This window comes from Oxyura jamaicensis, chromosome 2 (assembly GCF_011077185.1).
Source record: "Oxyura jamaicensis isolate SHBP4307 breed ruddy duck chromosome 2, BPBGC_Ojam_1.0, whole genome shotgun sequence".
In the NCBI taxonomy this organism is placed as follows: domain Eukaryota; kingdom Metazoa; phylum Chordata; class Aves; order Anseriformes; family Anatidae; genus Oxyura; species Oxyura jamaicensis.
In genome coordinates this window covers 25,051,835-25,078,837 of record NC_048894.1, presented here as the reverse complement: position 1 = coordinate 25,078,837, position 27,003 = coordinate 25,051,835, and the positions used below count along the sequence as shown (strand labels likewise).

The window sequence follows — 27,003 nt, the reverse complement described above, 5'->3', positions numbered from 1 at the left end:
AGCAAAAGGATTTTCTTAAGCTGTCAATCTCATAAGGTCACCCTGAGGTTGGAAAATCCTTTCTTTTTGTTCTGAGCTTTTTGTTTTTCTACCATGCATCATCACTCTAAAAAGTCATTCTGCAGCCAGCAGCCCAGTAATCATTTTCATACAATATATAAAAAAGAGAAGGCAATCCACTTTGTTCTCCCACAGCTTCATTGTCCTCTCAAGTACAACTACAGTAAGAACTTATTTTGGCAGTAGAGCAACAAGTTGTTGCACAGAGATACCTGGATACCACAGAGTGTCCTATTTATACACTTTTTGACCTCAGTCTCTCTCCAGCATTGTCTAGCCTATGCTCTGCAGTAAGAATTTGGCTAAGGATTCTCTGCCTCATCTAAAAGTGCTTATGAAATCACTAACACCTGAAGAAACAAGGAGCCATGTTCCTCCCTCTGTGACTAATCACTGTATCAGCAGGACATCTTCGCATGTTTTTCGTGTAACTACAGAATATCCACTGGTCGGAACAAACATGCATGGTTTATAGGGAGCAGGCAGCAGTAACACCAAAGGTGTCCACAAAGCCCTCTGCAAAGGACAAACAAGACAGTAGATGACTCCAGCTGTCTGCATATGTAGGATTATACGAGATGGGGACAGTAGTTTAGCATGGGTTTCCCTGTTCCGGGTTTCTAGCCTATTGGAAAGGGAGACTGCATACAAGAAAGCTGAAGGAAGATGGACAGGAGTGGGCCACATTGCCACTCTTATAATGTCAGGGTGGAAACAAGCATTTTATGGCATGAAGCTGCAATGGGAGGTTCAGGATGGGTGCTAGGAAAATGTTCTTCAGTAAGAGGATGGTCAGGCACTGGAACAGGTTCCCATGGGCTGTGGTCACAGCGCCAAGCCTGACAGAGTTCAAGAAGCATTGGGACAATGCTCTCAGACATATGGTTTGGGTTTTGGCTGGTACTGTGTGGAGCCAGGAGTTGGACTCTATGACGCTTGTGGGTCCCTTCCAACTCAGGATGTTCTGAGATTCTATAGTTCTATGAGTCTATGATTTGAGGTGTTCAGTATATTAAGCACAGTGTGTTCCCAAACCTTTGGCTTTGTGCAAACTTGGTTTCTTCAGCTCCCTGTCAGCACAGTGACTTCCCCTGAGGCACCAGCTGGACAGATAAAGCTGGTGATGTGGAGTTATAGTATCCCCAGCTCCCTTCCTTGCTAAGATAAACCTGCATGGTATGTGTTTGATGGCACAGGGGATGGGAATCTGCAGAAGATATACCAAATCCCCACTCCTATGAATGTCCTGGCTCCACACATTTTCTCTGGCCATGGGCCTCCAAAAGCAGCTCCTCATGTGTTGTTTATTGCTCCATAATCTTGCATGTGAGTTAATGTGCTTCTCTCTTTCTCAATCCTGATTTACATGGTTTTAATAAGTATCACTGGTTTCCTCAGGGAATTCTGCACTGAGATCCAAATGATCTCTGCCTCCATCTCACAGGAGCCTGACAGGAGCTTTGTGGAGCCCCAGGAGAGCATGGCCTGTGGACTTGGCTTCTTCTGTTGGCCTGCCTGGAGCATCACACCATGCTAGGGTTCTGAGTGTAATAGGATTACAGTTCTTTGTAAAAGCTGGGATTTCACATATATGTGTTTTATGGACAAGAAATGCTGTTAGTGGGAGTGACACATGAAATTCAAACCAAAAACACCAAGTCTGACCTATGCCTTTAATGATTTCAGGGTTCCCTTTAGTGCCAGCATCTATTCATGCAGTTGCAAGAGCCAAATACTTCAATGACAAGTGAGTAGCATATCTGATTTTGAAGGAATTTACCGTTACTTCATTGTGTAACACATTTTATGTGAGTAAATAATAAACTCTAATGGTGTATTTCCCTTCCAGCTGCTGGATGAGTGTTGACACTTACTTGCTTTATATTGTTCATGGACCTGTAATGGCAGCTTTATTGGTAAGAATATTATTTGAAATTGACATTTTAATAATTATTTTAGAAATGCTGCTAATGTGTAGAGATTTATTATTATTATTATTATTATTATTATTATTTTTTAATTTCTGGTCAAAATGTCAAAGTAGTTAGTGATTTTCTCTACTCAGGACAGGTTCTTAATACTTTTCATAAATAAGGCCTTGTAAAAAGACATCCCAAAAAATAATCAGATTTTAAAGCAAACTGAACCATTAATTGCTTTTGAAAATCAGGGTGGTCACTTGACTCCATTGTAACTTTTTTTGTGACAAATGTACTGCATTTAGGTGACATCAATGAGACATCTGCCTTTGCTAGGCTGAGTGGAGTGCAAGCTGGTCATTCATTGCTAGTTTTACTGGTTTCTGTACAGGTATGGTCCAATGGTAGGGCCAGGAAAGGGACTGAAGTGGGCTGTCTGAGCAGGAGCAACACAGGATGAGATTCAAGGTGCAGCTCAGCAACGTGTACACATACAGCATGTTCTGTGCCAGAGGTGATGGTTGGCATTGCAACACTGACCTTTCTGAAAGGTGCAGAAAGGGTTTTATTCAACCCAAGTCCCAAACTCACCTCAGTGTGTCACCCAGGTGGTTGGACCAGATGATCTCAGAGGTCTTTTCCAACCTTTATGATTCTGTGATTGTGTGGTCACCAAGCTCCAACTATGTACATCTTAGCTACAAAGAAGAGAGGAGGGATTGCTTTTATGGAAAAAGAACAATCTTTAGCTGTTTTAAAAATAAGGCATTATAATTTCTGGCTTGTTCTTATGCCATTTCCAGTTTTATTTTTCTTGTGAAGATGTCAGTGTTCACAGAATGTCCTGCTTGATTGGGCACAAGGATATCATAGTGACAGCCTGACTCAGAAGAGCTGAGGAATTTCACCTTTGCAGAGTTTTTTTTCCACCTTACACAGTTACTTCAAGAAATTCTAAAACTGAAGGTTAAGCAGAGTGAGTGAAGCCAGAGGAAGATGGAGAATAAGGTTTAGATTTAATGCTGAATGGGACCTCAGAAGTTATTCATTATTCCCCTTTTCCAGTAGAGCACAAATGTAAAATAGTTGAAAGGTCTCTCAGTAGCTGAGAAGTTATGAAATGCTTTACTGAGACTTACTGATTCATGGTTTATTGTTCTGAAAGATCCAAGTGAGATTTCTCATTTATTTATGGATTTGGGGCTATTAAAATATTTATGTTAGTTATGCAATAAGAGGATACTTATTTTTAAAAAAAAATCATTTGGAGAAAACTTTCTTAATGTTCAGAAGGACAGGTGCCTGATAATACTGTAACAGAGCGGGAAAAAGTGAACTGGTTACACTGGAGAAAAAGTCTGTGATACCTGTGATATTTACTGGGCTCATTACTGGCCCATGCCTGCCATTTCTCTTCCTTCACAGGCTCTCAGCACATCCCACAAGGAGCTGTGAAGCCAGGGTCAAGAGCAGATGTACATGTGCTAAGCATCCATAGCTGGAATAACTCAGGAAATCAAATATTGAGCTACTCAGAATAGCTGACCAAAATGGTCACAGGCAAAACTTTCTCAGTTATTTGGCATTTCTTCTGTGATCCAGCTCATTTTAAGTTTTACCTGTGGGCATTGTACTGTGGGATCCCTACAATCCCGTGTAGGCAAGGATAAGCCTAGATTTTTTCTCAAGAACCAATTCCTGAAGTAATGGCCTACATAAGCCAGAGCATATTCCTCAGAGAATGTACATGACCCTGCAGACTCCATATGTCCAGGGATGCCCTGGGGATTCTGTCTCACCTGGCTGTATACATCTTCAGTGCACACCAAAGCAAGATACCTTGGCAACTTCCCATGTCAGAAGAGAGAAGCGGTTTCTCTGGGACAATTCATCCACCCTACTAAACCTTGAGACATAGATATGAGGTGTTTTGTTTCTTATAAATCCTGAATTTAACCACATCAACATTAAAACACCCTGCCTGTCCTAAACATCCATTCAGGCAGGTCTTCAGGAAAGCTTGTAGAGCAGCTCAACATCTATTTTCTGAAGATATTCAGGTACTTTCCAAGGCCTGACTTCCAAGAGGGTGCCCAGTATGAGCAATGATGAAGCTAGAAAGTTGCATTTTAAAGTCATTTATGTGTCCTGCATTTTCAATTTGAATGCCTGTTTAATTGAATGCTTTCACCTCTAATGGCTTTACCTTACAGGTCAATTTTTTCTTTTTACTCAACATTGTCCGAGTTTTGGTGACAAAGCTAAGAGACACCCACCGTGCTGAGTCCAACATGTATATGAAAGCTGTCAGAGCCACATTAATCCTGGTGCCCTTACTAGGAATTCAATTTGTTATTATTCCCTGGAGACCAGAAAACCGACTTGCTGGAGAAATATATGATTACATCATGCATATATTAATGCATTACCAGGTATGTTGTATAATAGCAACTTCAGCTGTGGTGAGGTACTTGCTGTTAAGCTAATTTAGCCAAAGCTGCTGATGCCAGTTGTTTTGCACTGAATCTGAGAGTGACTGTGGTTTTGCATTTCTTTTCTAACCACTTTCACATTGCTGGATTATCTGCCTCAGCACAAGTAGCATCACTGTATAAAGAAGAACCAGGAGATAGAGGAAACAATGAACAATGAAAAAAAAAAATTATGAAATGGCATTATTTCTGAACAAAGTAGAGAGAACTGAGATCACAGAGGACTTTTATGTTCAAAGCACTGTTTCTGCTGAAGTGCTGAAATTGTGAGGTTAATATTAAAATTAGCTGTGTATGCAAACTGTTGTGCAGAAGGAATGCCAATACACAGAAGAAAAGATGCAGACAATGAAGCTTCATTCAGGAGTTAAAATTACATTATTAAATAGTTTAAATTGAAATGTAACACCGATATTTTGAATTCATAAATGCTTTGAAAATATGTCACCATTCAATAGGGCTGGCTTGTTTTTGTTTTTATTAAAAAAAAAAAAAAACTACAACAACAAAACCACAAAAAAAACTAAATGACTTCAAACGGTTAGTTGTCTGGTTTACTCTCGGTAACATCCAGTCCTATACTGACCAGGAAAGACAGATTTGTAACGCATTTGTGAGTAGTGGACAACATGGGTGATCACACTTACTTCTTGTTTCCTTTCATGCAGAACCTAAATGAAGAAGTTATTTTACTGTTGTAGTAAGTAAACAACTCTAAAAAATCAGTGGTGTTTTCTCCTTAAAAGAGGTGATAAAAAATGCTACCTAAATCTATGCATCCTGTCATCTGAGATTTTCTGCATATCACCTTTATCCCTTCAAAACTGTGGGTGTGCATGATGCTGTATGCACAGAATAGTTGAAATGATAGGTCTGTTTTTGCAGCATATGCCATCTTATTTTACAGTTCTGATTAACAGCAAGAGAGTCTGTTTCTTGTTTTGTTAACTGTACTTTGCATTGTCACTTCAGGGATCTCAACAGCTACAACAGAATATCTCCAAAAAAGTTTTCTGGTGACAAGTTGCTTACTCTTTTAGCACATTAAGATAAGATAGAGTGTAACAATAATAATTTCACTCTTAAAATATCTTCCAACTCCTGCAAGATTGTCAGAGAACTACAAAATAAACATTAATTAATTATCCTAATGATGATCATTTTGCAATACAAAGTCACCAAACTTGGGTTAAAAGGCACCCAGCAACAAAAGCAAAATTATCATGAAAAGCCAAGGCAATGAAGCAGAGCCTTGGCAGGGGCATGCTGGTCTAGACATAGGGCCTGACCCTGCAGAAGAGCTCTGGAAGCTCCATAGGGTAATATCAGTGTGCATCCAGAAGCAGGTAATATTTGGCATTTCAGGAGAGGTGTGAAGTTGGGCTGCCAACTGCAGCTAACAGTGGTGCTCCCTTTTCTACTTAGAGTGGATTTTTAATTGTATTCTGAAATAAACCTCCTTATTCCTTTCCCAGGCATTTCTTGCATGCATATTTAAGATAGCCAGCTATATAATCTCTCCTCTGGTGTTCATTTTCTTCTAGGACTGATTATGTAATTAGCAGGTGTTGTATTAGCTTGTGTAATGATTATATTTCCCTGCTAGCTATTGCACTCTCATAAACTACTGCCTGTCTCTCCATAAACTAGCAGCAGCCATTACTGTCTGCATCCAGTGGTATGTCAGTTATACACAAGCAGGCATCATGTGTGCATTTATATTTTATTTTATTTTATTTTATTTTGTGGAAAATATAATACATTCTCCATCTTTGCTCTGGCTAGAGGATGATATTTTATGCTTTTTCTAGAACGGAGAGACAAATTTTCAACAGTGTATCACTGCCTTAAGTGACCACAATAGTTTGGCTTATAAACTACATCTAAATGCACATAGAAATGGTGCAAGCTAGCACTGCATTCTGTTTAACAATTCAGTTAATTGAAGATGAAGAATGAGAGAATTTGTTCCCACAAGAAACCGTGTGATAGTATTTCTTTCAGCAAACATTTTTCCTAGCTGAAAAACAATACACTGAGGTGTTACATGCTAGATTTCCTCTGCTGAAGTCTTTTTTGAATAACAGGAGCCTGTCTGGTCATGAATTGTCCTGCCCTTTTTGCAGGATTATCATTAATGTCATTTTCAGCCTTTTCTTTTTTTTTTTTTTTTTTTTTAATATTGCTCTATGAACAATTCACAAATGCTATATATCTACCCTACCTTGCTCAGAGTGTGTATCTTTCACTACACAGACCAGATTCCTCTTAGCAGATCAGTAGAGTAGATGCATAACAAGTGATAAAAATCAAAACCTGGCTGTTGTGCTGAAAATATAAATGTGTGTACTTTTACAGCACATCCAGCCAGCCCCTCGTTGATGCTGCAAAAGTAGCAATTATTAACTCCCCTCACCATCACCAGTATCGGCTCTTCAGCCTCCAGGCTGTGCTGAAATGAAGATCACACCAGGCAAAAGAAAGATATTTCAGCCATTACATAGAATAAATTATGCACAGAGAGGCGAGATGTAAGTGCACACAGCAGCTAATTAAACAGAGCTCCTAAAGTAGGCACCACAAAGCAAACATTTGCACTCCAGAACAGCGAGTTGCAGACTTTCCCTAGAGGACCAGATTTTCAAAAGCCTGTTAGATGATGCAGAAAGCATATGAAAGATGCAATCTTCCTTGGGGTATAAAACATTACGGTATGGCATGCGCTGGCTTCTTGCACACCTCTGATGTGAGAACACATTCATTGCTCAAAAGCCAGAAAAGTCCCATCATGCTGCCCAGCAAAGATGAAATGGAGCACCTGGGCAAGCAGGGTGCCTGCTGTGAAGGGATGAAGCAGCAGCCCTGTTCCCTGTGTGTAACTGCACACAGGTGTCTCCCTCAGCCCCAGGAACCACCGAGCAGGACCACCAGGTTTGAGAGTCCCAGATACAAAGAGGCAGGGGTGCTCACCTCCTGCAGGTAGGCCTGTTAGCAGTGAGCACATCCCATTTTCTCCCTTTCCCAATGTTGGTCCATAACAGAGACCTCACAAGAAAGAAGGAGCAGTAGGAAGATGATGTATCAGTTAGTCCCATGTATGCCCCCCTCATGCCAAATGCTCTCCAATGAGCCCAGGATTTGACACACTCATGCCTGCGGGCTCGTTCCACCAACCATCCCCTCTTACTGAACCCTCTCCTCAGCGCCTTGTAGTTGGGTTTGTAGAAACTAGCATGGCACTGTCACTAGGCCAAAGAAGACCTAGAAATAGAATTCTGCTTGATGTGATAGAGAAACAGCCCACAAATATCAGCAACATGCAAGTGCTTAATCATAGAATCACAGAATGGTTTGGGTTGGGAGGGACCTTAAAAATCACCGAGTTCCAACCCCCTGCCATGGGCAGGGACACCTCCCACCAGACGAGGTTTCTCAAAGCCCCATCCAGCCTGGCCTTGAACACTTCCAGGGATTAGCTATGCTCTTGAGAACTTATGTTCTTATTGAGAACTTATGTTCTCAATACCTTGCTGACTATGGCCATAAACATACAATTCTGTCTCTAATGAGAAATGACAATGCTATTCAGTATGATGGCCTTGTTATTGACAAATAAAAGATTTTTTTTCTATTACATGGAGCATAATCAAAGCTTGCTTTCTCCTCAGGTGTTGCTCAGCAGCTTCCAAGCAGCACCCTCAGGACAGCAGCTCCTGTCCTGCTAGGCCAGGAGGTCTAGCCTCATTTGCATCACAGTTATTTTGCATTTTTCAGGCATGGGTTTGAGCCACATATATACCCACTTGCCTGGAAGTTGTAAATTTAGTTCCAGATCATAATCTTGATTACACCTTTATGGAAGACAAAAGTAACTCATTTAAAAGTAACCTCTTGAAAATATTAAGATATTTCAATCCATTTGAGAAGGAATTCATTTCATCTATTTCTCCATATAAAAGGAAATAAATATCCTGTGTAATGCCAAACCAGACAGAAACATTCTCTCCTGTGCAAATAGTAATGCTTTTGAGAACATAAGTGTTTCTTTTATTTCCTTTTCTTCTTATATTTTTTTTATTTTTTTCCTTTGTATTATTAATAATTTCAAAATTTTCTAAGATTTTGAGCCAATAAAACTTCGGGACTTTTTTTTTGAAAGCTGGATGTTATAAAGTGTCATTTTTATATGAAAAATCTTAAAATGACAGTAATGAAAACTGCAGTAGAGAACAGGAGAAGCAAAGTGTGAGGTTTTTCTGATGGGATGTCTCCATCATTTTGCAACAGGTGAGCTTCCATCATCAGCTCTCATCTCCCTACTTCAGTAGCAACAGAAACTGCAAACATTTTTTACTTTTTTGTTGTTGTTGTTGTTAGCCTAACATAAATGAACAATTCCTAATGTAGTCATTTATTTACCTCAGAGGTGCTCTATGGGTATGCTATGGATGGATATGCTATGAATGAAAATTATGAAGAATACAGCATTATTTTTCTCAAAGCTCTTTTCTGAAATGGGAGAGAGAGAGAATGGGAAACACTTCACTGAAGCACTTTGGCCATGTTTTGTTTTGTTTTGTTGACTGTTTTTTCTTTCTCTTTTTTTTTTTTTTTTTCTGTCCATTCAGATCCAGGAGTGGATGGACATGGACCAAAGCCCACACAGAGAAACAGAAAGTGGTTTTTTTTTTTTCTATGATAGCCATCTGTACATTTACCTCTGCCCTTATCTTCTACTATTGATAATGAATATATTATCCCACAAAAACCTACAGGGTGTGTAATTAGAGCAGAGATTAAAGTCATGGAAGCTCAGGAATAACAAAATAAGCATACTTATATATGCTTTATTTTTTTTTTATTTTTTTATTTTTTTTTTTTTTGAGACATAATCTAGAAGAAACACAAATGAGGTATCAGTAACCCCCAGAAATGTACAGTATCCACATAAGGATTTTTTTGTTTATTTTTAACCTCAGCAAATGTAGGAAAGTGAAATAGAAATCAAATACCTGTCAAACAGAAAATGTCCTTGGACCAATACTGGGGCTTAAACACGGGGAAAAACTCACTGTGGGGTCAATAGAGTTCATGAAGATCTGAGAGCTGCTGATTCTGAGCAGTCCCTTGGGCATGATTCACTATAAAGACATGTTAATTTGATCTTCACATGGTTCCAGAAATAAAATAAAGAATTTCAGAAGCAGTCTTTAAAGGCCTCAGTCACAAAATAAATGTCGTCCTTGTCCCTGCTTTCAGTCCTACAACCATTGGGACCCTCCTGTCAGCGGGCAGTATGTCACAGGTCAGTTTAACAACCCCAAACAGTGTCAGAGAGATGTAATTGACCTAGAGATCTTGCTCTTAGCAAGGATTGCACCCTGAGCAAAAAACAGCAGCGGATAGAGAGAATACAGAAGACATATGTCAAAGAAATAGAAGAAATAACCTGTGGGCCCTACATGGCATGATCAACCTTCATCTAGTCTCTTAAAGGTTATAATATATCCTCTGTAAAATTATCAGCATCCCAAGCCTTCCTAGCTCTGAGGAGATAAAGCTGATATCTGCTACTGGTATCTCTGTAGCTTTGCAAGTGAAGATATACATGGTACTCTGAACTATGAGAAAAATATATGTAGAAATCAGAAGAAATTAAGTAGAAATAGAAATAGAAATAAATAGAAATAGAAATAATTGTTCATGTAACAGCATTTTTGGACTCTAGTGGAAAGCATGTTGGATGTTAGAATAAAGGCATGACAGAAGTGAGTAGGCATGAAGAGTCTGTTAGTGCCAGAGCTTCATGATGTAGCTGTGATATATGTATTTCATAAAACACAGTGAGGTGGCGACTCTTAGTGAGGCTAAGCATCCTACAGTCTTGAGATATGGCTTAAAATTCTGGAAAGGCACAGTACCACTTTAGTATTTAACTAAAAGCAACAAGCAGTTTACTTGCACTTTTAATCTTCCAGATCTTTGCTGCATGTTTTCTTTTGGTCTCATGTTAATAATTTTCACCAGTTGTGTGAACATCACTTCTGTGTTTGCACAGACAGCTGACTGATCCCGTAGTTTGCTATCTGTAAATGGGCAGATGCCATATAGGTTATCCATTATTCTCCTTCAGAATCATTAGACTCCCATCTGCCATGAAACCTCACCCAGCTTCAAGAAAGGTTATCTTACCAGCCCTGCATAGTGCTCAGTCCATTTCTGTTCCTCACAATATTTATTTGGGTTTTGGGTTTTGATGGAGAATTCTTTGAATAAAGTGGCAACAATTTTGTTGAAGAACAGAAGTAGAAAAGTTACTTTGCTTCTTTCTCTCATTCTGCTTCTCTAATCCAAGAGGACATTAAAATCCATCTCATTCCCCATTGTGGCTGGCTGCTGTTTATATAGACACATTCTAGCAGAATGGGGAAACCCCTGATGTGACCATATACCGTTGCAGTTGAACAGCAGATGTTTTACAAGACAATGCAAATTAATGTAGTGCACACAGTGCAGGAGCATAATCACTACAGGAAAGTGCAAGGTTTGCTCCCCTTGCATAAATTTTGGATGTCGGCATCTGTGGTCTGACAAAATTCTGCTTTAGAGGCATAAGGTTTGGCTGACTTTGTGGTGTTTCTCAAACCAGAGATTAGGGAAAAACTATTAGGCTTTACACACTGTGTTCTGGGATTTGAGTTTTCCTAATATAACATTTTTCCAAAAAGTGAAGAGACTCTTTCCTTTTATCACTCCAGCTATCCTTCCTCCTCCTCTGTCTTTACATTTGAAGTCATGTCAAATTGCACATTACATACTAAAGAAAATTTATTAGAGTAAAATAATTGCAGAAATTCAGGTGATCAGCACCTCTTTGAAGCAGCCTCTGTGTGTTCCTGATATATAAGCATTTTGTTACAACATTTATTTTACCCTAAGTTTGCGGTCCATAATATTCACTTGAGAGTCCAAGACATTTTACAAAGTGTTAGCTACAATTTAACTGATAATCAGTTAAATGAGGATTTATAAAAAAGATACAGCTGTAAAGCTCTTAAAAGCAGCCCCTGGGAAAACAAGCTATTGTACTGGATAGTTTTTTCCCTCAATTTCACAAACTGCTGTAAGTTTAGTTTATAATAACTGCTTTAAGTAATCTAATATGAAGGCATTTGGCTCCCAGTGTTGCTATGTATTGCTATTTTAATAATGAGCTAGTGCTGCTTAGAAAACTAAGTGTAATTGCATGATATTGAATGGCAGGCCCTATGCACAATAATTTTCTCTCTTACCTATTTTATACTTCTTCACCTAATGTTCTTGGCTTAACCTTTTTTAATCTTATAGAGGTAATGAAATACCTGAATGACCATGGCAATAATTAAATTAATTTAAAACAGTTTAGGCCCAAGCTAGGATCTACAATCTCTCTTTTTCTTTTTCTATTTTTTTTTTTTCCTCCCCCTTACCTTCTAATTCACCTGGTTTTGTGTTGTTGGTTTTATTGTTATTATTTTTTCCCCTTTTTTCTGACCACTAATACCTCTTTTCACACCCTCTCCATCCATACCAATGCTGCAAGTATAAAAGTCCACTTATCCTAACATACACTTCAATTTAAAGCCTTCCTGGCACATCTGGGTTTCCCTTGTCTTTTAACTGGGTAACTGCACTCTCACAGATGAGTGTCAGAATGTAGGACAACTCCTCTGCCTTCTCTTCAGCAAAGCCAGTATCAGGGGATTACTCCATTGTAAGCAAGACGTCTATCTTACATATTACTTAGTTTACCTTCTCCAGACCTCTTGTACAAAAATAACTTTATAGCTGGAATAGATCATCTAGAAATGTCAATAATATCGAAGAAAATGGTAAAATTTGTTGATAAGAAAAGACAAAAATAAATGTAATAACTTAACTAAGAGCAGGTTAGGCGAAATGTCCACAATGCAGAGGAAGTAGATTAAAGATTTTTTATTTCATCCCTCAAGTTCAAACTTCCAAACAAAGCAGAAGTATATATATGTATATTCTGATCTCTAAATTCTTTTCTTTTAGGGCTTACTTGTGGCAACTATATTCTGCTTCTTCAATGGTGAGGTAAGTGAAGTATGGATAGTGTATTTCCCACAGAAATGTCACACATATTTCACACAGAAATATGTGAAATTGAACATAGTGAACAAAACTTGGAAAATAATCACTTTGATGTTTATTGGTACCAAAATGAAGCATGTAGAGGTACAAACTTCGAAAGCACAGAAAGTCATTTTTCAGTCTGCATATACAAGCAGCACTTCATTTTTCAAAGCTCTGTGTGGAGTATGACCTGCATGTCTCTGAGTCAAGAGTTACCATTACAAAGCCAATGGCACCAAATGCAGCACAGATACGGGACTCTCCCCCTACTATCTGCAATATCACACAAGGTAGAGGTCAAAGTGAAGGATTAAAACACTGCACTTCCCCTCCTATTCTATATTTAATATTACAAAGGTACTGTCTCCGATAGCACTGCAGAGCAGAGGAGCCTGCAGGGCTGCCAACTCCCTTCCCTCCTCTGAGGATTAGCACTGACCTTTTTAAGGTCAGTGTTTCTCAAGTTGTGATTAAGAAATAAAAATGCGTAAGTCAAAGATGTCTCCCCTTCTCCTCCAGCTGAATCAATGTTTTATATACTTACTTACAAGTGGTTTTAGGTCCACCTCACTATGTTGTGTTTTTTGTTGTTGTCATCATCATTTTTGTTGTTTTCTGTAAAAACAGTTGTTTAAAACATGTCAATAGCCATTTGCCCACTGTAGGAGAAGATCAGATTTGAGACCAGCTAAGAAACCTGAAGGTGCACAGGTCCATGAGACATGATGAGATATATCCACAGGTCCTGAGAGAAGTGGCAAATATAGTTGCTAAGCCACTGTCCATCATAACTGAGAAGTCATAGCAGTCTGGTGAAATTCCCACTGACTGGAAGAGGAGAAATATAATCCCCATTTTTGTAAAGAGAAAGAGGAAGACCCAGGGAACTACAGGCCAGTCAGTCTCACCTCTGTGCCCAGCAAGACCATGGAGCAGATCCTCCTGGAAACTATGCTAAGGCACATGGAAGATAAGGAGGTGATTGGTGACAGCCAACATGGCTTCACCCAGGGCAGATCATGCCTGACAAATCTGGTGGCCTTCTACGATGGGCTTACAGCATTGGTGGGTAGGGGAAGAGCAACTGACATCATATGCCCAGGCTTGTGCAAAGCATTTGACACAGTTCCATGTGACATCCTTGTCTCTAAATTGGAGAGATGTGGATTTAATGGATGAACCACTCAGTGAGTAAGGAATTGTCTGGATGGTTGCACTCGAAGTGTTGTGGTCAATGGCTCGATGTCCAGGTGGAGATCAGTGATGAGTGGTGTTCCTCAGGGTTCAGTATTAGGACCAGCACTGTTTAACATCTTTGTTGGTGACATGGACAGTGGGATTGAGTGCACCCTCAGCAAGTTTGCTGACTGACACCAGGCTGTGTAGTGCAGTCAATGTGCTGGAGGGAAGGGATGCCATCCAGAGGGACATGGACAGGCCTGAGAGGTGGGACTGTGAGAACCTCATGAAGTTGAAGAAGGCCAAGTGCAAGGTCCTGCACCTGGGCTGGGACAATCCCAAGCACAAAAACAGGCTGGGTGGAGAATGGATTGAGAGCAGCCCTGAGTAGAAGGACCTGGGGGTCTTGGTTGTTGAGAAGCTCAACATGCGCCAGCACTGTGTGCTTGCAGCCCAGAAAGCCAACCGTATCCTGGGCTGCATTAAAAAAAATGTGGCCAGCAGGACAAAGGAGGTGATTCTCCCCCTCTGCTCTTATGAGACCCCACCTGGAGCACTGCATTAATCTCTGGGGCCCCCAGCACAAAAAGACATGGAAGTATCAGAACGAGTCCAGAGGAGGGCCACAGAGCTGATCAGAGGGCTGGAGCACCTCTCCTGTGAAGACAGGGTGAGGGAGCTGGAATTGGTCAGCCTGGAGAAGAGAAGGCTCCAGGGAGACCTTACAGCGGTCTGCCAGTACCTAAAGGGGGGCCTAACAGGAAAGCTGGGGAGGGACTCTGTCAGGGAGTGTAGGGATACTCTTTTTGAACCAAAAGAGGGTAATCTAGATTAGATATAGGGAAGAAATTCTTCACTCTGAAGGTGGTGAGGCCATGACACAGGTTGCCCAGAGAAGTTGTGGATGCCCCATCCTTGGAGGTATTCAAGGCCAGGTCGGATGAGACTTTGAGCAACCTGGTGTAGTGGGATGTATCCCTGCCCATAACAATTAGATGACCTTTAAAGTCCCTTCCAGTCAAAAGCACTCTATGATTCTATGACTTAAGTTCCTACAGTAAGCCATTTCCAAAATATATTGAACAGAAAAATGCTCTTTCACTACACCAGGAGCATGTAGTTATAGTGAAATAAGCTCCCACATTAGCTTAGAAAAGCTTTAAAGTCCTTTAAAAAGTTAATTTTGAATCCAGAGCAGATGAATTAGACACAGAGCAAGATCTGTGATGCTAACACTCAGTATAAAGAGATATTTGTGCTTTTGTTTATCCCTGTATGTTATTAGCAAGTAGCAAATTTCCAGAAATGATGTGACCATGGTGATGTTTTGATAATGACTTGAAACAAGTTATCTTATTGATAAGGTGCTACCAGCTGGTTTGCTAACTTTGGGATGGCAGTGACTATTAAATTCTGCCATCTCTTGTTGACATCACTATGCATTGCTTCTGGCTGGCTCAGTGCATAAATGTACAGAGAAATGAAACAGCAGAAATGATGAAGAGAGTCCTGCTGAAATTCTGTAGCATGGCTTCTCAGGTGATATAATAAAGAATTAGTAAAACATGAGTAGTTAACAACACCAAAACCTAAAATGAATTGATAGCTTTAAAGATGATGTTACAGACAGTTGCACTTTCATTTCAGAGATGGGTCCAATTAAGCAAAGTTGGAGATGTACAACTCTTTTTCCATACCAAATATCTGCCCCCAGAATCTGCAGGCTGCCACTGCCTTTCTCCTCCTTCCTCACTGTCATCACTTTCTGTCAAAGTCCAGTCTCTGTGCCCTGCAAGTACTGAAAGACTTTTGGTTCCCTCTGGTAGGGAGGAACTGGCATGAAGAAGCAAGGGAACAGCCAGGCAATTTCTGAAACATCGTCTCCCTGTAGGAATGGCTGCAGAGCTATGTGCAGGCGGTGTTCCCGTATGTCCTCACTTGCCTCCAAACAATGTGTTACCCCCACATCCTGGTCTTCAGCATTGCTTTCTTTCTCTTTCATTCCCCCCAGGGTCACCTTCAACTTTTTCAGATCAGATTTTGCAAAAAACACTTGCCTTATATTTTATAGCTTTAGAGTAAAAGGTCAATTACTCTGTAATTCTCCAACTCTAATGAAAACATATGGATTTGTGCCTAGATTAAAGGCTGTAGCAGTGCTAAAATGAAGAAAAGTAACAAGAAAATGATCAGAAAACATAACATATCTTAAAGGCTGTTTGTTTCTTAGATATTTGCAATCACATAGCTAATTACAAAGTACTGTTGGCAAAACCACAATGATAGAAAAACATATCCACGTTTACAACTCCAGTAATACAATGTTCAAGTTACACAATAATAAATATAACTGGAGCATCTGCTTGCCAACATCATGGAGACCATGCATATCAATTAATTCAAAATCTGATTTCAGGGTACAAAGGAGTTTACCTCTCATACAAATTAACCTATAGAGCATTAGGCAGAACTGAATGCCACATTCCAGGAATGAAGAAGTGTAAAATAAATGCATGGGTCTCTTTTGTTTCTTAACTAGTGGATTACATTTAATTTAGAATTCATAATACATATATTTGGATTAAATAAATAAACCATATTCATACATGATATTCAGTTATCCAACCTCAGAGACACTCTGCACTCTATGGACTCCTGCTTTGATTGAGCTGCTGTTAGGAAGCTGCAGTAACAGCCAGTGGTCCTTATACAGACTGATGATGCACAGTCTGAATACAAATCCTGAATAACAGCAATAGTCACCAAACCCCTAGTCACCTCCAAAAGCCATTTTGACATATATGGTGGTCCATACACACACACACAAACAAAACACCTCTTCCTTGTGAAAGGCCCTTTTCTGGATATCCACTTTTGATTGTCAGTGAGGCATCACTGAGGGGACACATCTGGAAAGGACAGAGCCCAAAATGAGAAAAAAAAAAAAAAAAAAAAATCTGCAGACTGCATGGAGGATTTTCCTCAATGGAGTGGCTGATCAGAAACGCTCATCAGGGTCAGGCAGTAAGAACGAACAACCCTGGGGGTTCAGGTTTCCCAGACATACCGACTGTGTTTTTTGTTGGTGCCTGAGTTCTTTCCACCGCTACTCCAGTTTTCAATGCTGTTGTATCTGCTGCAGACATGCAGGCTCTCTAAGGCTCTCTAACATGGCCATCGACAGAAATGTTGGGAAACCCTCACATTACTTTCTTATAGGAAATGTTATTCACCATTCAGGGGAAGATTTTTTAGAATTTCTCATTAGGGTGGGCAGAGAGCCAACATTGATGCCTCTCTCACATAGCTTCAGACAGTTTGGTGCTACTTGCATCACTGCATTATCAATAAATATCAAGCAATCACATACTAGAGTAGCTGTGTTAGGCTGTGCCAGAAAAGAGAACGAAAAGATTATGACCCCTTTCTTCCAAGTCCATTTATTCCTGCAGACAGATGAGGTGCAGATATAGAGAGCACTGGAACAGGCTGTGGTGTCTCCTTCCCTAGAGATATTCAAAAGCCCTCTGGACACAATCCTGGGTAATGTGCTGTAGGGTACCCTGCTTGAGCAGGGGGCTGGACAAGATGATCTCTGGAGGTCCCTTCCAACCTCAGCCATTCTGTGATACTGTGATTAATTTTAATATCACAGGAGACTGGATACTCAGGGATTTGCCTTTTCTTTAGTGGAATATTTAACTTCAAGGCTGAAATATATGAAATTTGCCAGGACAAACAGTGCTAAACTCAGTACCACCTGACACTGTTTTATATTGCATTTGTTGCATGCTACATCACCAGCCTCACCATAAGTCTATCTGTGGAAAGAAATGTAAAAATACTAATAAGTTGCACCCAATGCCTGCATGCATGTGGAAGAACACATAAACAATGGACTTCCCAAGGACTTAATAAATGATAGATCTTCTCATGCATTTTCATATAAAATCTCAGTGTCCAGCAGCAAGGTAGTTTCTCAGTCCAATAACAACAGTTTTGTGCAGATGATACAAGGTCTCTTCAACAGTCTGCTCACCAGACCATATTTCCAGGCCTGAGACTACTTCTAGACTGCATGGCTGGCCAACAAAATGGAAAGTCTGTTTGGAAAAAAAACAGCCATGTGCCAAAGAGGCATGAATGGGTAATAGAGAACAGGAAAACCTTTAAAGTATTGAAGAGCAGAGAAAAAGAAAATCAGACTTCTCATTTCTCTAGGCTTCTCTTTCCTTCAACTGCAATCACAGAGGAAAGCGTGGCAGGAGACTCTGTGGTCATTAACACATTATGGCTGTGCATGTGATTTTCAGTAATACTGCTTACACATTTTAAATCCATGCATGAACAGTTTTAGTTGGCGCTGAACTATGATCATCTGAGATCCTTGGAACTGGGTCTGACATCTAGATTAACACATTGTTTTACTCAAGTGCAGCAGCTCATACAGCCTGCTAGCCATTTTCAGCCTGACTCTGGTATGGGCCAGAACTGCAGTGGAGAATAAAAACACAGCTGCTTTGACCTGGTGCTCTCACTGCTCCATGGAGCCTTTTCAGTGCGAGCAGTCTGAGAGCTCATCACCCCCACAGTGCCTCTTCTCCCCACACAAAAGCAATCAAAGCCTTTCCATTGATCCTGGGGTCTGTGCAGGGTGCAGGGGAAGGGGAACTGGGGGAAGAACAGCAGGGCTGTAAGTGCATGGTGTTGCCACCTGCAACCAGCCCCTTTATGATATTAGGAAAATTCACTGACTTAATCCTTCTGAAGATTTCTTCTGCCAGTCCCTTCCCATAGCTTCTAGGCTGACCAGTCCACAATATTTGTATGGAGCACTACAATGTTAAAAAGACAATTTTGAAGAGTCTGAAATCTATACAGGTTTTACTTCCTGTACTTCCTTATCATATGCTACAACTGCATTGCTCTTTCATGCAGTTAATTCTTTCTCACTAATAAACTTTGGCAAGGGTGGGATATGAAACATCCGTGCATGCATCCATTTTCTTAAATCTTGATATTAGCATAATAATCATAGAATCATAAAGGTTGGAAAAGACCTCCAAGATCATCTGGTCCAACCGTCTTCCTACCACCAATGTCACCCACTAAACCATGTCCCTGAGCACCACGTCCAACCTTTCTTTGAACACCCCTAGGGATGGTGACTCCACCACCTCCCTGGGCAACCCATTTCAAGACATAAATAAGCTCTGTTCACAGCCCTAGTAATTAAAGTTCCTTTGTACCTATATGCCTTTTCTGTGCTTGATATTTAATTAATCTGCATTGACCATTTGTTTTCTTTATGTCTTAGGAGAAGGTAAACAGGTAAACAGGAATATATTTCTTTAGATGATAAGAACTCTAAACTACTTTGCCTTGAACTTAAGTGATAGCAAAAAGATCTAGTATTGGAAAATTGTCTTTGATATAGTTTTCTGTTATTTTTAAAGGACTAGTCCAGCAATGTTTGTTTACTCATGAAAGTAGTATTCCAAAGTCAGTGCAACTACTTACATGTGTAAAGATTTATAACATCAATCCTTGTGCCTTGGTTTGTGCCTTGGCTTAGGAATAAAAAGCTGAAGCAATTGAAATATCCATTCTTGGCATGCTGCGTAGTCCCGCTGTACACTCAGTAAGCATCTTGGATTCACAGCAATTCCTTATGAAGCCTTGTCCTTATGTGACATGAAGCAGCTTTCTGGCAGGCAGCTGTGGGCAGGGAGTAGATAGCATTTTACTATATACATATTAATGGAGTCATTAGGATTGTGAAGGTGTAGGAAATATTAAAGTTGTTCAGACTCACCTACATGAATCAAAGGTGCTGTTCTGCACAGAGCCTAGGGAGGGACCTCAGACAACTCCCTGAGCAGGAACAACACACAGTGCCCACCACAGCAGGCACACAGGAGCTCCGGGACTCTGCCAAGCCTCAGCACATCACCTGCATCCTCCTGCCTCCAGAAGGGTGGTATTTGACAGCACATCATTATGGCAAACTGCTCCTGTTCTCATATCTGGATGGCTGGAATAGCTGAACTGAATGAACAGAGCCAGGGTTTGCCCACTCTCTGCTCATGCCTCAGCACTTCCTTCGGGAAGGAACTAGCCAGTGCCAGCACACCCGAATGTGCAACCGGAGAAGGGTTTCTTATTGCCTGGCAAAACTCAACAGTTTAAGTCATATCCTAGTGCAGTGTATAACATCACTTTGAACGTAAATGTTGAATCAAATGTTTTTCTCCTAGAAGATGAATGTCTAAAAGCTGAAATTCTCTACTACGCAGAGGGTTATGGCCAGTGCTATTTTTTTTGCCAGTGCAGAACCTGTTCTTAAATTACCAAAACAAAATCTCAGTTAATCTGTACTAATCTGCCAGCTTTCTCTAAAAAATTAGCCCTAGCAAGCTCTTGAAGTGTACTTATACTTTGCCATTCATGGCCAGTTTTACTCCAGGTTAAGTTTCTTCAAGGAAGATGGTCATTTGGCATTTGCCATTCCAAGGGCACGGACCCAGGTGCAGCATCAGGGCTGTAATATTTGTCCCTTCCTATTCTTCCCTGTTCTGCCACAGCATCCTACTGTGTTTCCCTGCAGCAATCTGCACATTGACCTCTTATGGGAAGAGCTAGCATCTACCCTCTCATCACAAGTAGTGACTACTGCAGACAGTTGCAATTGATGCCATAGGGTATGCAGGAAGGGACCTAAGGCCGGGACCCAAGACATTGCTTCTGCTCCTGGAGCTGTGAGGAGAGGGTGGGAGAGAAGCAGACAACCTGATAGAATTAGACCTGGTGCTGTTTTGTTGTTGTTGTTGTTGTTTTTTCCCTATTTCCTGCAGCAAATATTAAAATAGGAGTTTTAGGAGTCTAGGTCATGGCTCACCCTAACTACACATATCTTTAACAGGTGCAAGGAGCTTTGAAAAGGCAATGGATGCAGTACAAAACCCAGTGGGGCCAAAGGCGCCGAGAGCACTGTTCCACCCGATCTACCTCCTACACTGCAACGTCAATCACAGAGGTCCCTGTGTACCTGTACCATCATGACTCCAACAATGAACAGCTAAATGGAAGATACATAGATGACTCTGAACTTGTTGCATTGAAATCTGGAGAGACATCTGCCTAGCTCAGCAGCAGCCACTGCAAACACACTATTTCACGTCCTGCTTGTGAACAAAGAGAGGGAAAGGGTGGGAGTGCAGAAGCCCAAGCCACTGGGGGAGAACACAAGACCAGGTGAATGGACACACCATATTCAAACCACATCAGCCTCTGACAGCAATGGCCTAGAGAGAGTCTGACGCAGAGGTGGGAATGGCATTTCTAACTATTGAGCATGGACCTGCCCACCGGGCTACATAATTCCCACACCTCCTGACACTGGCCATATGAAGTGACAGTCTGGCAGAAGCAGTGGTGCCAAGGAGCCCACAGCAAATAGGAAAGAAAGAACCAGCATGTGGTAATTGGAAACTTTCAGCACTTTTTGCTTTCAGTACTTTTCTTTAACACTAGATTTTAAATATCCACTTTCACATGATGTGACTGGCTTGGAGTCATTTACTTTTCCCCTTTTAAGGAACTTGGTAACTTCCTAAAAGATTTTGCACATTGTGAGACAAATCAAAGAGATGAACAGAAAAAAAGTAATTACAAAGTATTCAAATCTTGATGATCTCCAATGGATACCCCAAAATATTTCCATCCCATTAAGCAGGTGCATAAAACAAGTGAAGGTAAAACAGTAGTTGTATAACGAGATCTCAGACAACCTCAGAGGAACCAACCAGGTCTTTAGCCTGTCTCACACTCCTCCTGAAGGCATCTGAAAATAATTGCTGATTAACAATACTGGTAGTTCAAGAGTATTTATAGGAAAAAAATGTCACCCTATTACTCTGCCCAGAAACACATCATTAAGGCACAATTCTTTCATTTTGAATAAACTGTGAAATTTGTTTGGAAATAATTATTTTCTTTAATAGCCACTCTGAGATGAATGCTAAATGAATGCTTGCTTCTCTGATAAAATTATGATCATGGCCGTAAGGGGCACCAGGTAAGAAATGAGAAACTACTGCCATAGCACAGGAAACATCTATTTTTAGAATGTTTGCTGTTCTGAGTCCCGTACTGTTGAAGGTGACAATTTCATGTGTGAGTCTGTCACCAGGAAAACAAGATGAACATACAGTTTTGTGATTAATAAGCACCTTTTACCACACATTCAAAGCATCATTAGAGTATCTATGTGATTACTGAAGCAGAAATCAGGTCAGGAAGAAGCTGATTTGCCGTTGGAAGTTAGAGGACTGTCACTGCAAAAGTTCTGCAAATCACAAAAGAAATAAAATAGGTGAATTTCCCACATAAAGCTAAACAAAAAGAATCTGCAAGCAGCAAAAACAGTGCCCACGAAGTTTTGCAAGTATATGAATGCTCTGACATTTTATGCATAAAATGTTTAATGAATATAATGTCATTCCTTCTTGAATCTTTGAAAAACTGTCCTGCAGATCTCTCTCGCTCCCTCCCCACCCTTTACCTTTTGTTCAGATATGCATGGGATATTTCAAATGCTAACAACTTCAAGGTACTAATTTTGAAATCTTTAGCTTCAAAGCAAGTTGTAAAGTTATCAGTCCTTCTTTGCTTTCCCTTCAAATCCACTTGCATATGACACTTCAAACCCAGTCTACTCAGGAAGACGTGGTCAGAGGAGGAGGCAGCTAAAAGTACCAGTGGTGGTACTTGCTCAGTGTCTAAATCTCAAATGTCTAAATGCCATCCCTGACATGGGAGCTATAAAAATGCTGCCCTAAGTGGCAGATGAATAGGAAAAGTTGGGATGCCAACCCCTAAACTGCGGCTGTATTCATGTGGGACTTCTTTCACAGGTGTAAAATTTCTTTCTTTCCTTCACTTGCTTGCTGTGATTCCATCCATAATGATTTTTTTCTCCTTAGTACTGCATAAGGTACTTAAAATATTATGGGTTAGAATAGTTTTAAATCCAGATCTTTTCAGATAGTAAAGGAGAAAAGAAAAAAACTGCAATAAAGTGCTTGAACTAAATGTCAATTCGTTTGTAATTTTAGAGGTCACAGAGGCCCTAAACCTGCGGTCATGCTGTGCCAAGGAAGGGCTGCAGGACAGTCTGTGTGCCACAGAGCAAAGTGCATTCTGGAGAGTCCCATGGGAAGAGGTCATAGGTAAATCCTGACATAAACCTTCATAATCTAATTCAGATTCCATTGAGATTAGCAGGTAAATCCCTGCTGATTTAAATGAGTGGTGAACAACTCTATTTAGCATTTAGGTATGTTTTACACAATGCAGTTTGGCGTAGACATCAGAAAACAGAGAGAAATTAATTCCTAGTGATTTGGAACCATTTTTAAATAGTATTCAGCTGGGCTGTTTTCCCTTCACTGACACAGCTAGACTATGACAAGAAGCTTTACTATTCACTGAAATTTTTAAGTGGAGGTACACTGAACACGTCTACCTACATGAGATGCCATCTCACTGGAACAGTCCCTACCAGGAATGAGTTGATGAGGTATATGTGCAATCCCAGTGCTACGAGACAGGACCAATTCCTCATCACACATGCATGAGGCAATGCCTTGCAGGAGAGGGGTGTGCTCCATTTGTGCCACAGGCACACATGCAGCCATTGCACACCACCAAAGCTTCCTCCCCACAGTGAGGAGCTGCTGATGTTGCCACCACAGAACAAGAGAGGAGCAGGGGAACAAGAAGTAACTGCCCACCAACACTGCAATTCATTGCCTTGCGTTGTTTATCTCGTGGAATATCTACATGAAAATACAAACCTGTGCATTCATTCTTTTTTTCTTCAGAGTTCGAGGAATGCAACAGTATTCTGCATATTGGTATTTCTTCATTTACCGATGAACAATGGGAAGTGGGGGATTAAAAAGGCAAGGTGGCTCTACTATGAATGCTGTATTTCTAAATAGTTTAAGGCACACTGTGCTTTCCAGGAGAGCTCCAGAAAGTATTCTTTGTTTCTAAAGACACAGATGAGCTGATTGTAAAAGAAGCGTGCATAACACAGAGTTTAATGATGATCATGTACACATAAGTACAAGTTGTTTTAAAGCCTGTTATGTTAATGTGGATGTACAAAATTGAAATGCTTTACCATTATACTGATCGTTTTCTTCATTCACTAGTCATCTTCTTGCTCTGTTCAGTACAATGTTCTGAAATGCCAAATTTGGGATCTTGGTTTTGGGATCTCGTTTTTAGCTTCAGGTGGTGTAAATGCTGCATAGTTATGTCAGTCTTTGTGGCAGCTTTGGTTTCAGTGGAGTGGTAAAGACTCACAACCACTGAAAATTTGGTGTAACATGCATACTGAGTTTAGTGTTGGCATCACCCTAGAGTCTGCTGGAAAGGCTTTGTTTTAAAGATACTTACCTAATAATTTCTAATTCAACATCTTTTTGCAATGGGAAATGCTACCTTTCTTCATCTCAGAATGTCTTGAAATGCTCTCATTGTGCATATAAGGTGAATTTCACTTCTGTGCTTTATAAGTAGCACCATACACTAGTGACAGTAATATTGGGAATGCTGGTATGACCTTAATAATTACAATGTCTTGGCATTAAGGAGTTCTGTCTTTAATGCATTTCACAAGAATGTCATAAATGCATAGTTAATATATCAGTGTATCAAAAAGAAGGAAAAGGATCCAATGCTTGCATCAGTGGATCCAAGGTGTATTTTCAGAGGAAACTAGCCTTATGTTAAGCAACAGTGCAGTATCTATTTCCTCTCAAACACCATATCCAGTGCATGAAAACTCAGGTTAGTGAACAATTGCTCTGGCAGAAAGCTTCATGCAGTTGCTGTGTTTGAACAACTGAATTTGTGAAAGATGCTGGATGTTATCCTTTATTACAGAAACAGCACAAAGGAAAGACTTATTGTGGCATAGGATGCTGAAAGAAAACCTTTTTTTACAATTTGTTTTACTTAATAAATAAGTTTTACCTGAAATAAAAGAGCAACAAAGGTAGAAAAGACAACTTTGTCTATATTAAAATTCTTAGTAACAATTCTACCTTAATTAAAAGTCTGCCAGTATTTCACAGTATTTCACATTTCCATGAGAAAGTGCTCATATGTTTATAACACAGCAACATATCATTGTTTTGGGATGAAACCAACCACATGAATGGGGTGAATTTCTATCCTCTTTTTATGAATCCTGCTCCATCCTTTGCCAACCTTAATAAACAAAATCAGAGATATTTTTCAAGATGTAAATTCTAAACACTAACATTGTAGAGGGATCTGCATTTCCAGGGCTTTGAATTTTAAAAGTCAGATGCATTTTCTTGAAGTTACATATACATAGCTATTTGATTACTGCTCAAAAATGTAAGCATTTGTAACCTAAAGCTCATTTGCATTGAAACAGTAGTTGATCACACCCCAAAGAGACTCCATGCAGGGTGTGAGCATACCCACTCTGCCCTCTGGCAGAAAGGAGATGTGCATGGAAGGCCTGAGCCTGAGCCCAGCCACATGCTCATTGGACCCAAGATTAGCCAAATGAAAAATAAATGGGAGATTTTGCAACTCACAGTAATGGCAAACTGGGCAATTTGTGTTCCTGGGGCAGCTGGGCCTCTGCCATTTTGTGTGTTCCAGGAGCACCCGCTTTAGAGGGACTGAGGAATGGCCTTCAGAAGGACTTGGCAAAAGGAAGGCATGAATCCTCCACAGCAAATGTTGTTGGGCAGCAGTGAGGGAATGTCAGACCTCCAGCTCGAAGCACAGCCTTGGGAAGAAGCACATGATTACCCTTAGGTAATCCCTTAGGAATACCCTTAGGATGACCCTTAGTCAATGAGTGAAATCTAAGTGCCTGGCCCACTCTGTGACTTAGGAAGGTGCCAGAGTTATGCTGCTTTGACAACTCCCATTCTTTGTCATCTGTAGCAATTATGGCACTTGTAAGGTTTAATTTTAAATTACTGTTTATGTGAGCTGCATATCTTTCTGTGCAGCACAGGATTTTGCAGATACTTCCAGATGATTCACAAATCTGTATTTAAGCACCTCTTTATTGAGCACTCAGAGAATCACTGAGGAAAAAAAAAAAAAAAAAAAAAAAAAGTATTTCTCAGAGTTTCCAACATAGATCAGTATGTTCCTCTTAGCTCTGTTCCTCTCTGGACAGCTGTTTTATCTGGTAAAATTACGTGGTGAGAAGGTTGTCATTATTGAGCATGTCACACTGCTGCAGAAAAAGAAAGCATCACAGTAAGATGACTAACTAGGGTGTTGTGTCGTGAAGCACAGATAGGCACAGATGGGATGATTTAGGCCTCTATCATCCTGCCTTGGCAGAGGGATGACCTGCCAATATTCTGTCAAGATGTATTTTCCATGATTTCATAACAGCAGAGGTGGGTGCTGTGCTCTTGTTGGGGCAGGAAGGTGCTTAACTCTGCTTATATGTTGAGATTTTCATCACAGTCCAGTTTTAGGATCTTTAAAAAGAAAAAAAAAAAAAAAAAAGAGTCTAAAGGGTATCAGATCTCTACACTGAGTTTAAGAATCTAATTCCTTTCCTGTCATTGCAAGTAAAAGCAACTTTGAGAAGTGACTGCTGGAAGTTACTTTGTGTGACGTGTGATGGGCAGCAGTGTGACTAGATGCAACCCCTCCTTTTCCAAGTGCTGGTGATCTTAGTTTGTATATGTTCCCTCATCTGCATTTCTCTCCACCACCACACGAAGTGTTAACTCTCCAATCTGTGCACCTTACAAATTTTCAGGAGGAACATTTTGCCTGTAATGTTTGTATTTTTCGTTGACTTGCTGTTGATCCAGACTGACAGACTGGAAAGTGTGCATTGTAATCCAATCCAAGTCATAGCTTTCAGGTACTTGTCCCACATCGTCTCCTTGTTTAATTTTTTTTTAAAAAAGAAAACAAACAAACAAACAAACAAACAAAAAACTTAAATTATAGAAATGGGAAGTGCAGATTTAAAACTAAATTAGGGCTAAAATTCTGAACACATAGATCAAGTATCTTTAGACATACAATAAAATCAACTTTCTCTTTTTAATAGAAAGTAAACATGTAACCTGAAAAAGCAACATATAAAAGCTCTTGAGATGCTGAACATTAGATAAAAGGCACAA

General features: G+C 40.2%; 1 protein-coding gene across 5 annotated transcripts in view; it reads left to right on the top strand.

The window, feature by feature from the left end:
• CALCR (calcitonin receptor) overlaps window positions 1–26,746 on the top strand; it is a 172,971-nt gene extending 146,225 nt beyond the window's left edge. For 3 of the 5 annotated variants that reach the window (XM_035318719.1, XM_035318720.1, XM_035318718.1), the window contains 6 exons: window positions 1,747–1,807; window positions 1,910–1,976; window positions 4,193–4,411; window positions 12,530–12,571; window positions 20,712–25,657; window positions 25,694–26,746. In XM_035318719.1, the coding sequence (XP_035174610.1) occupies window positions 1,747–1,807; window positions 1,910–1,976; window positions 4,193–4,411; window positions 12,530–12,571; window positions 20,712–20,933 (611 nt within the window). In that variant the 3' untranslated portion in view covers window positions 20,934–25,657; window positions 25,694–26,746. Of the gene's footprint in view, window positions 1–1,746; window positions 1,808–1,909; window positions 1,977–4,192; window positions 4,412–4,572; window positions 4,956–5,139; window positions 6,234–12,529; window positions 12,572–20,711; window positions 25,658–25,693 lie in introns of those variants that run through there. The other 2 variants (XM_035318721.1, XM_035318722.1) reach the window with 2 other exon arrangements.
• The last annotated feature ends 257 nt before the right edge of the window (window positions 26,747–27,003 follow it).